The sequence below is a fragment of the Diplodia corticola genome (assembly GCF_001883845.1).
Source record: "Diplodia corticola strain CBS 112549 chromosome Unknown scaffold87, whole genome shotgun sequence".
Lineage (NCBI taxonomy): Eukaryota > Fungi > Ascomycota > Dothideomycetes > Botryosphaeriales > Botryosphaeriaceae > Diplodia > Diplodia corticola.
In genome coordinates, this window is record NW_017971566.1 from 5,784 (window position 1) to 18,318 (window position 12,535).

Consider the following 12,535-nt stretch of genomic DNA (forward strand, 5'->3'; position numbering starts at 1 on the left):
CCGCCCCCACATGCCACGGGCTGACCGAGGGAAAAGATTTTTGGCCGCTGTGGCACAGCAGAGTGTTGCGATCAGGGCGGTCAAGTGCCCTTTTCTTCCGCGGTGCGGTCGACATGGAACTCGGAGTACAGAGCATGCACAACGGTGGCGGCCAGACACTCAAACCAGGGCCACAGGCGATGAAGCTCACAAAACGCCACCCGTGCGATCGGGTAAAGCACGCGGGTGTCCCGCCGGCTGGAAATGACGGGTGGCCCGGCTCGCGAGGGCGGCCCGCCGCTAGGTAACCTTCATCACGCACTGCAGATCTCCTGCCTACATGAATCGCGGAGTGCGCTTTGACTCAACCCTCAACTGATGTCCATGGTTGTGTTACCGTAGCGGAAAGGACGCCAAGTTCTAGACACATGTCAGAATCAGAGAGCTTCAATCTGGATGAATCAAACGAGGTCATGTTGCAAAGGTGTTTTGCTCAAGGGTGTTGATGCACAACTACATAGACAGTCGGGTCTTACTGGAGGGCACATAAGCGCATAGCTATGCCCGGATGATTGACTCAAGTGCCCGTTTTTGTAGCGTCTTTTACTCGAATCTTCATCGACCCCTTGTAAAAGTTAATCTTTTCACATGGATCCCTCTGTTACACAAACTGCGGAGAACCCTGTGGATGATCCAGCCGCAAAGCGGGACGAGCCTAATCCGAATGAGCTTTGTGGCACCTTCCGAGAAACCTGAGGATTGCATTACGGTGTCGCGACCCACGCTGAGAAGTGTTCGCAGTTGACCCCCACTCCTTCCGCTTACTCCCTGCATACGCCTCAACCTCAACCTCAATATCCCTCTTTGGATCCGCAAGATGTAAAAACCCCAGCCTTTCAGCTTGCAATGCTCTCAGTGGAGTCTGAAACTTGACGATGAATGTGCGCCGAGGCTGACGTACTTGAGACGGCTCTCCATGTGCTTCAACGCAGAAGATTCTATCCTTTTGACTCGACAGCATCGATATGATGGCGAATGTCCAAATGACAAAATACGATGTGCACCAGGATCATTCTAGCATCGCATTTTGGAAAGCGCCACCATTCTACGATCGATGTAGGCATGGTGGCTCCAACGGATGGCTTTCTTGAGCTAATCAAAATCTCCTTGAGTCAATCTGGAAATGCCGTCAATCCCTTGACATCATGCTGTCAGCTCGCAAGTCAGCTCCGCAGCATCGCCGCATCAAAGAAGGCAATGACGAAAACATGTTGTAATCCATGTAGTGACTGTAGTAAAGGGGAAAGATCGTCGGGCCATTACTAGGTGGGTCTTCGTTAATGGGTCTTCCGATAAATCTCCCCTGGCGCCTGCCGCTGCCGGCTGCCCTCCAAAACACGCTTGCCGAGATTCCTTGACCAAAACAATGGGTGACGGTGTAGGAGTTCATCAGTCATGCTGACTACTCCATGCATGTCTGCTTTTGGAACCCAATGCTCAGCGAAGGCCTAGCTCTTGAAATACATCCCGACAAGCACGTTGCGAAGATGGAATTCCCAGCCATTTCCCCAAAAGCGCTGCTGCCAAAATGGGAGACTCCAGACCCGTACAGAAGAAAGTAGCCATCGTGACGGGCGCCACCGTACGCCTGCTCCCCGCCCCTCCAACCCATCTCGCCGCCACCACCACCGCGGTACTGACCCCAAAGCCACCAGTCCGGCATCGGCATCGACCTCGCGCGCGACCTCGTCTCGCGCAACTACAAAGTCGCCGTCGTCGGGCGGCGCGCCTCGGCCGGCGAGCAGATTGCCGCCTCGCTCAACGACGACGCCGGCGACGACGACAGGGCGCACTTCTTCGCCGCCGACGTCTCATCGTACGCCTCGCAGGCGGCCATGTTCCGGGCCGTGTGGGCGCGCTGGGGCCGCATCGACGCGCTCTGCGCCAACGCGGGCATCGTGGATCAGTCGTCGGCGTACCTGCTAGACGGCGGTGCTGCTGCTACTACCACCACTAACATCGACGACGTCCCGCCCGCGCCGGACCTCGCGTGCACCGACGCCGACTGGAAGGGGGTGGTGTACGGCACGCGGCTGGCGGTGCACTTCATGCGGCAGAACGCGGCGGCGGCGCCGGGGCCGGGGCGGGGCGGCAAGGTGGTGGTGACGGGCAGCGTGGCCGCCGTGTTCCCGCACCCGACGTACCCGGAGTACTGCGGCGCCAAGGCGGCGGTCGCGCAGTTCGTGCGCGCGGCGGCGCCCGTGTGGATGCGGCGGCATGGCGTCGCGGTCAACGTCGTGCATCCCGGCATCGTGGACACGCCGATTGTGCCGCGGGAGATGATTGAGGCGGTGTCGGCGGAATGGTGAGTGCGTTTGAGGTCCTTTTCCCGTCGACGCTGCTGCTTTTTTTTTTTTTTTGGAATGATGTATTTGCCTACCCTCTTAGGTACCTACGGGATGACGGGAGCTGATTCGGTTTTTTGTGTCCAGCCTCACTCCGGTCGAGACGGTGCTGAGGGCGTACAGGTTGTTCCTGGACGACGAGACGGGAATGACGGGCAAGAATGTGGAAGCGTCGGGCGATAAGCTGCATTTCTACGAGTTGCCGGACATGGGGAATGGCGAAGTGACGAAGCGCTCAGTCACCGTGTGGGAGCCGCTCTTTGCCATGATGCATCATGAGAAGTCTGGGTTACCTGATGCAATCAATTGAGTAGCCTCGTCCATGTGGGTACCTGGTACTGTAGGAATGTACATTTTTGCATCCAGCTGGAACGTGCGACTCGACTCCGGTGGGCGTGACGTCTGCAGGAAGAATCGACCCAGGTACCCCGCCATCCTACCTACCCCGCACCGCTCTTCCCCTTCACCTCTTGTCCACCCCACCCTGCACAACCATGTCGCGCCCCGAATTCGGCAGAACCGCATCCACCAACCTCTCCGGCGGCTCCGGCCTGCGCCAGCTCGATGGCAAGCTGGCCATTGTCACCGGTGCCTCGCGGGGTAGAACACACTGCCCAGCTCCCCTCTACCTCGCACCATCGCTAACCAGCCGCAGGCATCGGCGCCGCCATCTGCGCCAACCTCGCCAGCAAAGGCGCCTCGCTCGTCATGAACTACACGTCGGACAAGTCGGCCGAGCCGACGCAAGAGCTAGCCGCCTCGCTCGAGCGCGCGCACGGCATCCGCGCCACGACGGTGCAAGCGGACCTGGGCAGCGAAAAGGGCGCGGCGCACATCGTCGACGTGGCCAAAAACCGCTTCTCGCACCCCAAGACGGGCAAGTTCCAGGTCGACATCGTCGTCAACAACGCCGGCGTCGCCGGCAACCAGACCGTCGCCGAGACGGACCCCAAGCACTTCGAGCGCCTCTTCAACGTCAACGTCCGCGGCCCGCTGCTGCTCGTCCAGGCCGTCGAGCCGCACCTGCCGACGGACCGCTCGGGGCGCGTCGTCAGCCTCAGCAGCGTGAGCAGCAGCCTGGGCTTCGTCGGGCAGAGCATCTACGGCGCCACAAAGGCCGCGCTGGAGGCCATGTCGCGGACGTGGGCAAGGGAGCTGGCCGAGCGCGCCACGGTCAATTGCGTCAATCCGGGGCCGGTCGCGACGGACATGTATGCCGGGAATGGCGAGGACTTCTTCAACATGATCAACCCGTGGTTGAAGAACACGCCGTTGGCCCCCGTGAGGAAGGGCATAGACCGCGATGAGTTTGTCCAGGCGGCGCCCAAGGCCGGCGGGAGGCCGGCGTATGAGGAGGAGATTGCGGGCGTCGTGGTGATGCTATGCAGTCCCGAGGCTGGGTGGAGCACTGGAAGCGTCGTCTGCGCGAACGGAGGCATGCGCTTCAGCACCTGAGCCGCCATTGATGCGTGGTGTGCCGTGTAGACTTTGGATGGTGTAAAGGGCCGCTGGCTGATGCCTAGGTTCTTGGAATGGAAAACATTTTACGAGTCGCCCTACACTTCGAGTCTTCTTTCTTCTCTCTTCCCCCTTCTCTTCTCGTTTCTCTCTAGCACCATCTTGACATCTCGAGTGTGTGGAAAGAGAGTGAGCCGAGCTGAATGCGCTGCTCGCCGCTGAGAAAGTAAGCCCGAGAGGATCAACCTCTGTCCCCGGGTTGAGCTGAAAATCGTCAGCTACATGTATTGCCTGGTGCGCCATGTCCGTATGAGGTATATCCGCGGCCTCGTTTTCGTCATGTTTCTTGTCATACCGAGTGTCTCCATCTTCGCACCCCGTATAGCTGCATGCGCTTTGCAGACTGCGAGTGGTGGTCAAGGATGCATTTTGCTGACGTGCATTGCAAGGCTGGTGCTCTGGCTCTTGCTCACGTGAAGTATTTCTTGCATGCAAGGCTTACTGCTTTCTTGACCAGTGACGAAGCGTCGAGGGCCGAGACTCAAACTGCTTACTTCGTTGGAAAGGCTCTCAACTCGCTGAGCGGCGTTGGCATCCGCTGCCTTGCATAAGTACCGTGAGCATGATTCTGCACTATCCCACACTGACCGTGGCTTGCAGCCAGAGTCTGGAAGCTTACCGTCCTGGGCGAGAATATATTTGCCTCGCCGTCGATTACCATAATCCATAGCCCCAGAACCGAATCCCCAGACACTAAAACATATTCAAGACCTGATTTAACTTTGGTTCTTACTCACCGTGGTAGATAATATCATTCTGCCAGCGCTTAGTCAATGGCGTGGTTCCTTGCTATGCGTATCATCGTGTGAGAGAGCCATCCTCTACACTTGGACGGGCTTGCTTTCTTCCTTCCTCCATATCGGGCTGCATGATTCAAGCCGTATAGTTGTTTGATCACTTTTGTTATTGAGGCTCTCCTTTTATTGGGGGTGTTTAGGCTTTTGCGACCTGGATATACACATGAGCAGATGATGAGGTTGATGGCTTGAAGACCAAGATACGCACGAAAAAGTATATTTCTTTACTCTTTCCTTTTTGAGTAGAGTGGGACTTTGCCTTTCGTGGCTGGATTGGGCGGCACACGTGGGATGTGCCGGGTGTTGGTGGCTGCCAAGTGGCGCGCGCCTCGATGAGAGCGGCTCTCGGCTTCGATCCGAAGCCTTCTTACCAAGAATAGCCTCTAGCGTTGCTGCAATGCTACTTCAGCCAAGCCACGGCCAGGGACAGCTCATCGCTGATCCCAGTTAGCCTGCTTACTGCTTCCTTCCAGCCAGGAACACCGCCCCATCCTTCACCCCGCCTCTCAGATGGTCAGCGAGCACATTTCCAAACATGGAGCTGTCTCCGCCCCAGCCATGCCCCATTCAAATGTCCGCTCGTACAATCCTACTACCCCGCCATGGTTATGCTGGTCAGCAAGGCTAGGCGAAGCTCCCGGAACGTGAAGTGATCGTCGGGCCTTTTTTCTTTTGCGCAACCCGCAGTTGACGGGTTCCAGAATACTCGCAGCGCTTAGCCCAGCACTTGTCTCGGAGTGATAGTCACGCTGCCAAAGTGCCTCGCGAGACTTTCAATCTATCTTCACTCGTGCGCGACAAAGCGGTGCAGCAAGGCAGGCTTGCATGAACACAGCAGCATTCCCCACATGACAATGCCGGATCCCCGCCGCCATCACCGTCACTAGCATGTCTCGATACGAAAGCTTGACCTACCAGGTTCTTGGTCACAATAGCCTTGTCCGTTTCGGGGCAGAGCTTAGCCAACACGGTCAGCATGCAGACTCCCGCAGCTTACCCACAGCCCTTGAGAGCAAAAGAGCCGCGATGCTCTCTCTGCAACCCTGCTTCATCTCCAGAAGTTCTCCTGATGCGCATCGGATAGCTGACACTTGCCCACTTTAGCCTCCTTTCCGGAGGATTGCCACACGACTGATGCCTACTTGGCGGCGTTGGCACAGCTGGGCAGCGTATAAATTGAGATGATCAGCCAGGCCTCAGTCAATCCAGCACAAGCCCGGCAAGAGTCTCTCGTCCACCTAACATTTCACACACAGCATTACCCTACCCACCACCACGATGAAGTCCCTCACCACCGCCCTCCTCTCCGGCCTCTCCCTCCTCTCCCTCGCCACCGCCTCCCCCCTGCAGCACCTCGGCGCGCGCGACGACCCCGTCTGCCCCGCCGACGGCTACCTGCCGGCCGACCCGGCCGCGTGGCTCTTCCCCGTCGGCATCTACCCGGTGTCGGCATCCAACCCGGACACGGCGTACGGCACCGTCTACTCGCCCAAGATCACGCCCGGCGACTTCTGCACCATCTTCAACCTGTACGTGCCCGAGTCGGCCGCGGGCAAGACGTGCACCCTCAAGTTCTTCTTCCCCGACCAGAGCCAGCTGCGCACGAGCAGCTACACGTACGAGGGGGCCGGCCACTTCACCTTCACCGGCTACGCGTTCGGCTCCGGCGCGACGGATCAGACGACGTGGAATAATCAGCCGCCGGCTGGGCCGAGTGAGTCTTACGTCTTTCCTTCTTGTCCTTCTGGGGAGTGGGGGGTTGATTGTTTCCGTTGCTCGTCGTCGGGTGATGATGTCGTGACCGATGACTGACTCTTGTTTGCTTTTTTCTTTTCTTATAGGCCCTCCCTCTCCGCCTGCAGTGCTGGCTCCCGGCAACGCCTACGTCATCAACGCCGGCGATTGCGGTGTCCAGGCCGGCCAGGGCTCGCTCGAGGTCAGCGGCATGCTGTGCAGCTCCGATACCACCTTTGAGTACTTCCAGGACTCCGACCTGTGCCCCATTGGCTTCTATGTTGTTATCAGTTAAAGGGGGGGAAAATGGCCGAGAGTTTGTTGATGGGTAAGGACTGGTTATTGTGTAATGAGTAATATGATCGTTCACGACCATTTGTGTTCGGTGCGTGCCGTGACGTAGGTACCTGTTGCTGATCTTCTCAGCCACATAGCTTTCACAAGGCAATTGGGCCAGTCTGAGGCTGTGTGCTGTGGCCAAAATGGATTGTAAGAGAACTGCGCCCTTCTTTCTCCGTAGAGGACGGCACATGTTTTCTGCATGGATACGAGTTCTCAAGCTACACGTAGCCATCCAGACAAGTGAATCCACTATCAACATGAGTATGGTGCAATATCTATGAAACAGATGTAGAAAGACTTAACTCAACTCCTTTGTAGCCTGCTTTGAAGGGAGTAATTATGAAACCAGAGACTGTAGGATTTTTGAAAACGCCGCCGATAAAACATAACAAAAACTCAAACTGATGTCAACTCATATGAAAACATTGAACGCAACGTCATATTCCTACGCCATATGTCTTTCTGCGTTCGAACCTGTACCCAAATATCTTTGCCCATGTTTTCGGCGAAGGCTATAGCCAGCACCACCTGTAATCTGTGGCTTTGAAGAAAGTGGCGCTTTTGGCGTACGAACAGTGCTGTTTGATGAATCTTGGTTCGACGAGGGTGAAAGCATGCCGTGGATCTGAGGTCCAGCTCTGGCAATTTCCTGATTGGATATCATCTGTGGTGCCAGACACTCCGGTTCTTGGTCGTGTTCTGATGAGGGGGTTTGAACATCACAGCATCCCAGATCTGTGGCAACATTCGTCTCCTTGAGCTTAAGAGCAATGTGATCATTGGAGTGCATGGTAGAAATGCTTGAATCAGCCGTCCATTCGCTCGCGTCTGAATGGTGAATAGATGAGCCGCTGTCTGAGTTTGATGACTCGCTTGGTCCGCTATCTTTTGGCTTTAGTCGGATGCTGATATCTTGATTTTCTTGACTGTAGAATCCCTGCTTATGGTTGACTTTCGGGCTGAAAATGTTGTCCAAGAGAGTGCCCGACTGGCCGAAGATTACAGCGCCTTCTTCGTAGGGCCCCAAACTGCCAGGCCCGTTGATAGTGCCCATGTGGTGTTTTCCGAGTACCTGACTGAGACGGTTGCATCCACAGTGATATGCCTGTCCAGCCTTGCACTGTCCAAATATTGAACAGCTTTGATGCCATTGTAAGCATGAAGTGCTCAAGAACCGGCGATCAAGTGGACAGCCAGCAACCTCGTACAAGTCCTTCAACATCTGCACTGTGACCGCAAGGTAGCCATGCCCTTTGGGAAGACTTTGCCAGTGACGGCATAAGTCCTGACAAGTGTTTGAGGGTCTGATGAGGTCTTCAAAACCGTTGGCGAATAATGTGAGAGCGCCGATGTCGTGAACAAGGTCGACCCAACCCCCGTTAGTTTTGGCGATGCTACCTCTTTTTAATTCGAACGGGGACCTTTGCCGTACAACGTCCTTGAATTCAAAGCCATGTAGCTCCTCTCGGAAACTGAGTTTAGGCTCGATCCCTGGAGTCGCGTCATGGGGTTCTTTGTGTGCGATGAGATAATCCAGCAGTGACCAAATGTCGAGAACGAGGTCCCTCAAACGGTAGTTCTCGTCCGCAATGATCACGGTGCTAGCGTCCCTAATGAGCGTTTCGCGAGCACTACACTCGGAAGTGTCCTTCGAGAACAGCTTGACTTGTCTCTTGTCAACACCGAAGAAGCCAGCTTGGTGCCGTGCTTGAGCAATGTGTAGTATCACATGTGATGCTGGTACAAGCCATGCTCTTCCTTCGCCGGTATCGTAAAGAAGTACTCTCAGGTCGTCGGCCATGGCAACAATCGTGTTGTACGGGCCACCTTTTCTCTCGTAATGGCATTTCCCATCTTTGGCACCGAAAGCGACATTGAGTTGCCCCACACCGAGTTGCGAAAACCCGAAGGATCCTCCAGATACGTTGAGATGCGAATGGAAGTCCTTCAAATGGGAGCCAGAGTAGTGAAGGTTGTCGTAGTTGATCGTCTCACTCCCGAGAAACAGTTTGGCCGCGCTACACCAGCCGAGGATCGTCCTGGTAGATCGAACAGCGCTCAAGTCGAGCTCGTGAATTATCAATCTGTTCGGACATTGCTGGATCCCATCTTCATAAGAAAGGAATTTGCCATCGTCGCTTCGTATGAGGTGCCATCGAACCCTATCCTGAACCCTTGCGGTGGGTACGAGCATGGTCGAGAAGCCCTTCAAGACCACACCACCTTGGAATTCCACGGCGTGTCTGACACCGGTCAATGCTGCAAGGATGTCGATTGAGATTTCCAGACCTGATTCATTGCCCCTATCTGGAATGGGAAATCCGCGAGCGATTCTGGCGCCGCTGAAAAGAGGAAACCAGCATGATGATTCGATGGATTCCAAAGGTCGTTGGGCGACGGATATGTGGAAGCTGGTAGAGCCCTGCTCAAACGACGCTTCCTGGGTTATTCCTGGCTCTGAATATAACACAGCAGCCTCGGAAAGCTCTCCCCTGAGCGCAGCGGCAAGCCATGAGATCTGTTGCACAATCTCAACAGTGAATTCGATTGTGGCATCCAGTTCGACTCGGATAGAGTTTTGTTTCTTTTTCTCGAGCCATCTAGTCTCCACTTTGATGCAGATGGATCCTCCGTCTTCCAATGAAAGATGTGCGATTGTTTTTTGAAGCGATGCTTCAAGCAGAGGCAGAAGTATATCGCAGTTGGATGGCCAGACAGACCGAAGATAATCACCGCATGTGGTTGCGTGAGCGTAGAGGCCTGAGCCACTCAGAACAAGTATATTTCCCAATGATGGCCTTGAATCACCGTACTGAGTTTCCAGAAACTCAATGGGATCCCATTCGATCGAGGACGATGTGCGACAAAGTCGGTCCACAGGGTGGTGTTCGCATTGAGTGTCCACTGTCGTTCCGTTGTAAGAACACTCGGGACAAGGCTCGGCCGCAATGACACTGCTTGTAATCACCTCTTTGATGTGCTGCATCTGGTGTTGATCGTCACAGTACAAGGTACGGCGCATATCAGTCATCAACTTCTCGAACGGTGGCCCAGCGAGTAGGAATTCTATGGCTGCGCTGATGTTCGAGATTGCTTCCTCTTCGTCGTCATCATCTTTTTCATCAACAAACAAGTTGAACTTCTCAGGCAAAGAGAGCTGGGTAACCGACTCTCGGATGCGTGATAGCATTGATGCATCGGGGCTTCTTGGGGACAGCGCATTTTCGAGCAAATAGAGCGCGATCTTGGGCCGATATCTCCGAACGATACGAATTGCTCTTTTTTCCATGCTGGAGTTGGATGCGGCGAGAGTCCTTTCATTGTCACATTAGCAAGGTATATTGCGTTGTTGGGATGCTCATGCCGCTGCTCACTTCATGGAACCACTATGCTCATCCAATCCCGAAACAAAGTCTTCGAGGTCAATTGCGTAATTTTTCAGAAGACGGGTCAAGTGACGCTCTATGGCAGCCGTAGTTTGACTTGCCAAAGCACACGGTGCCCATGCACGCACTCCGGCTTTCTCGATCAGGTTATCCCCTAAGTCTGCAATGAGATCATGCAAGAAATCCGTAGGGATGCCGAGAGAGCTGCCGGTCGACCTGTCTGAGCAGACAGATTCCGTGTCTGTACCTTTCCCAGTATGATATCCAGAATCTGAATGGGCTTGCCCTCGATCATGTGCTTCGGCCTTTTTCACGCCTGGTTTACCCTGGGTTTGGTTGTCTTGTATGGGTGGTGGAGATGTCTCATCTGGAAGCTCTTGATCTGACGCTTTTTGCGAAGAGTTTGACCTATCTGGTACCGCTGGCTGTTGCCTCTCTGACGGGCTTCGTCTGTGATTTTCGATTGCATTGTCCACACTTGGCCGGCGAGGACTTCTGCTTCGTTCGGTTCGTTCTCGGTCATGTACCACTTCCTCATCGGGTTGTGAGGTGGAATATGGTTCCGGGCGGGGATAAGGCCATGGCTCGTTCGGATATCCCGTTGAGCTATGGCCTTGCTGAGGTGGATATGTTGCTTCTTCCGGAGTCTCTTGAGGTGAATATGCGAGCGCGGGGTTCAGGGAAACCGTTGAAGCAAGACTCAGTGTGTCTCGCTGCAGGACGCTTAGGAAATTTTCGCGTAAATAGTCAGTCCAGCCCGGAGCGACAACTCCATAGTCAAGAGACTTGACGTTATGCTCTACCGTATATGGCTTTGCATAGTTGAGCCGAGACATGACGTCCATTCTGGCTTGGGTGGGGTCGGTCGCCACAATAGGAATGCTCTGAAGCATTTCTCCATGCGGATCTTCCCATTCCGGAATCTCGGGAGGTCGTGACCCAGTGTAGACTACAGAATGCTCCGTCTTATCCACACCCGGCTTGGCAACACCCTGGCGGTTGTACGTCTGTATTGACCTGCGTAGTTGAGTGAGTAAACCTCTAAAGCTGTGTTTCTCAACACACTTACAGGCATGTACAGCAATCCCTCCCTTCTCGAATCACGATAAACCATCGTATTTTGTTGTGAATTGGTTCATTGAAAGCCCCAGTGACAAACGCCGCTCCTGCATTTGCATTGCTCGCAGGCTCAGGCCACAAGACTTTGAATACCTTCCCAACTTTGTAAAAGTCCCGACCCGGGAAATGTTTGACGTAGCCTGTGCGTGATGAGCTACACTCCTTCGCGTGCTTCCGAATTTGTACTTACGAGGATCGAGACGCTCCGCCTCTCCCGCTCCCCCTCTGACTCGCCTATGAGCTCGCATTCCGCTTCGCAGTGCCGGTGGTTCCGTAATTTGCTCCGGTGGTCCACCTTCCACTCTGGTAGAGACATTCTGTGCGTTCTCGCTTTGCCCAGGGTACACTCGACCGAGATTTTGGTAAACGTAGCAGTTGTCCGTCGGGTCGTAGTAGTAGTAATCCTGTCGAGAGAAATCATATTCCCACGACGACGGCTTCTGCGCCTGCTGCATGTTGACAAGCTGACAAATTCTGGAGCAGAATGGCCGAGAGCGGTCTGTGTAGTGGCGAGAAGCGGTGGTGCACTTTCGACTTATAACGCATAGACGAAAAACGGTGAGTTCCTTGGCTTTGAAAATGACAGAGTCCCGTTCCTTTAATGATCAGCTTTGAAACATGGCACTGCAAGACGACTGGCTGAAGACTTCGACCGTCTGATTGTGGCACTGCAAGGCGTAGATGCAGGACGCCAATTCCGGGTTAATTGGCATTGATTGGACCGGGAATGCAAGGCTTACGGTTTGAGCGGGGTATCGGAGAGTGATTTTGCATTGCTGCCTATTGCAATAGCGTCTACGACCCTAAAGCATGCTGACCTGCGTCCAGTCCACGTCACCACCACCGGGAAGCCGGGACAGTATTTCGAACCAGCCACGTGAGGGCGCAACACATGGCACCACGCAATGAGATAGCCTAATGACGCGAGTGACTTCTTCAAGATGATTTGCTAGTGGGCAGATGAGTGATTATGGCCTGACGCAGATCTGGACGAGGCTGAGCTTGGCGCCGTTCGTCAAGGTTTGAACTGGAAAGTGATAATCGTCACGCCCTGCCTCTGTAAAGCTCCAGACATCACATCACCGCCTCCTTCTCCTCCGCAGAGCCGCACTGATCGGGTCACATTGACGACGCAAAAAACACGATGCCTGCACCAAGTCACCAATCGACCCTACATGCGATACGTGTAAGCAGTTGTAGGGCCGGGACGGGCCATATTCGTGCATTTATATTGTGCCGAGGGGGGATTTGAAGG

The 12,535-nt window shown here is 54.7% G+C and overlaps 4 protein-coding genes across 4 annotated transcripts; 3 read left to right on the forward strand and 1 right to left on the reverse strand.

Moving 5' to 3' along the window:
* Window positions 1-1,567: 1,567 nt before the first annotated feature.
* On the forward strand, window positions 1,568-2,694 carry BKCO1_870003 (15-hydroxyprostaglandin dehydrogenase; the record flags this gene model as incomplete). The annotated part of the gene is made up of 3 exons (XM_020279659.1): window positions 1,568-1,621; window positions 1,695-2,344; window positions 2,472-2,694. The coding sequence occupies 3 exons, from the start codon at window positions 1,568-1,570 to the stop codon at window positions 2,692-2,694; spliced, it is 927 nt and encodes a 308-aa protein (XP_020125499.1).
* A 184-nt stretch (window positions 2,695-2,878) lies between these two features.
* On the forward strand, window positions 2,879-3,839 carry BKCO1_870004 (nad-binding protein; the record flags this gene model as incomplete). The annotated part of the gene is made up of 2 exons (XM_020279661.1): window positions 2,879-2,984; window positions 3,040-3,839. The coding sequence occupies 2 exons, from the start codon at window positions 2,879-2,881 to the stop codon at window positions 3,837-3,839; spliced, it is 906 nt and encodes a 301-aa protein (XP_020125495.1).
* A 2,138-nt stretch (window positions 3,840-5,977) lies between these two features.
* BKCO1_870005 (gpi anchored cell wall protein) lies at window positions 5,978-6,728 on the forward strand (the record flags this gene model as incomplete). Its single annotated transcript, XM_020279662.1, has 2 exons — window positions 5,978-6,413; window positions 6,541-6,728. 2 exons carry the CDS (start codon window positions 5,978-5,980, stop codon window positions 6,726-6,728), a joined length of 624 nt encoding a protein of 207 aa, XP_020125494.1.
* Window positions 6,729-7,220: 492 nt separating this feature from the next.
* Window positions 7,221-11,735, reverse strand: BKCO1_870006 (pfs domain protein; the record flags this gene model as incomplete). The annotated part of the gene is made up of 4 exons (XM_020279663.1): window positions 7,221-10,089; window positions 10,150-11,178; window positions 11,231-11,420; window positions 11,471-11,735. 4 exons carry the CDS (start codon window positions 11,733-11,735, stop codon window positions 7,221-7,223), a joined length of 4,353 nt encoding a protein of 1,450 aa, XP_020125497.1.
* Window positions 11,736-12,535: the final 800 nt, after the last annotated feature.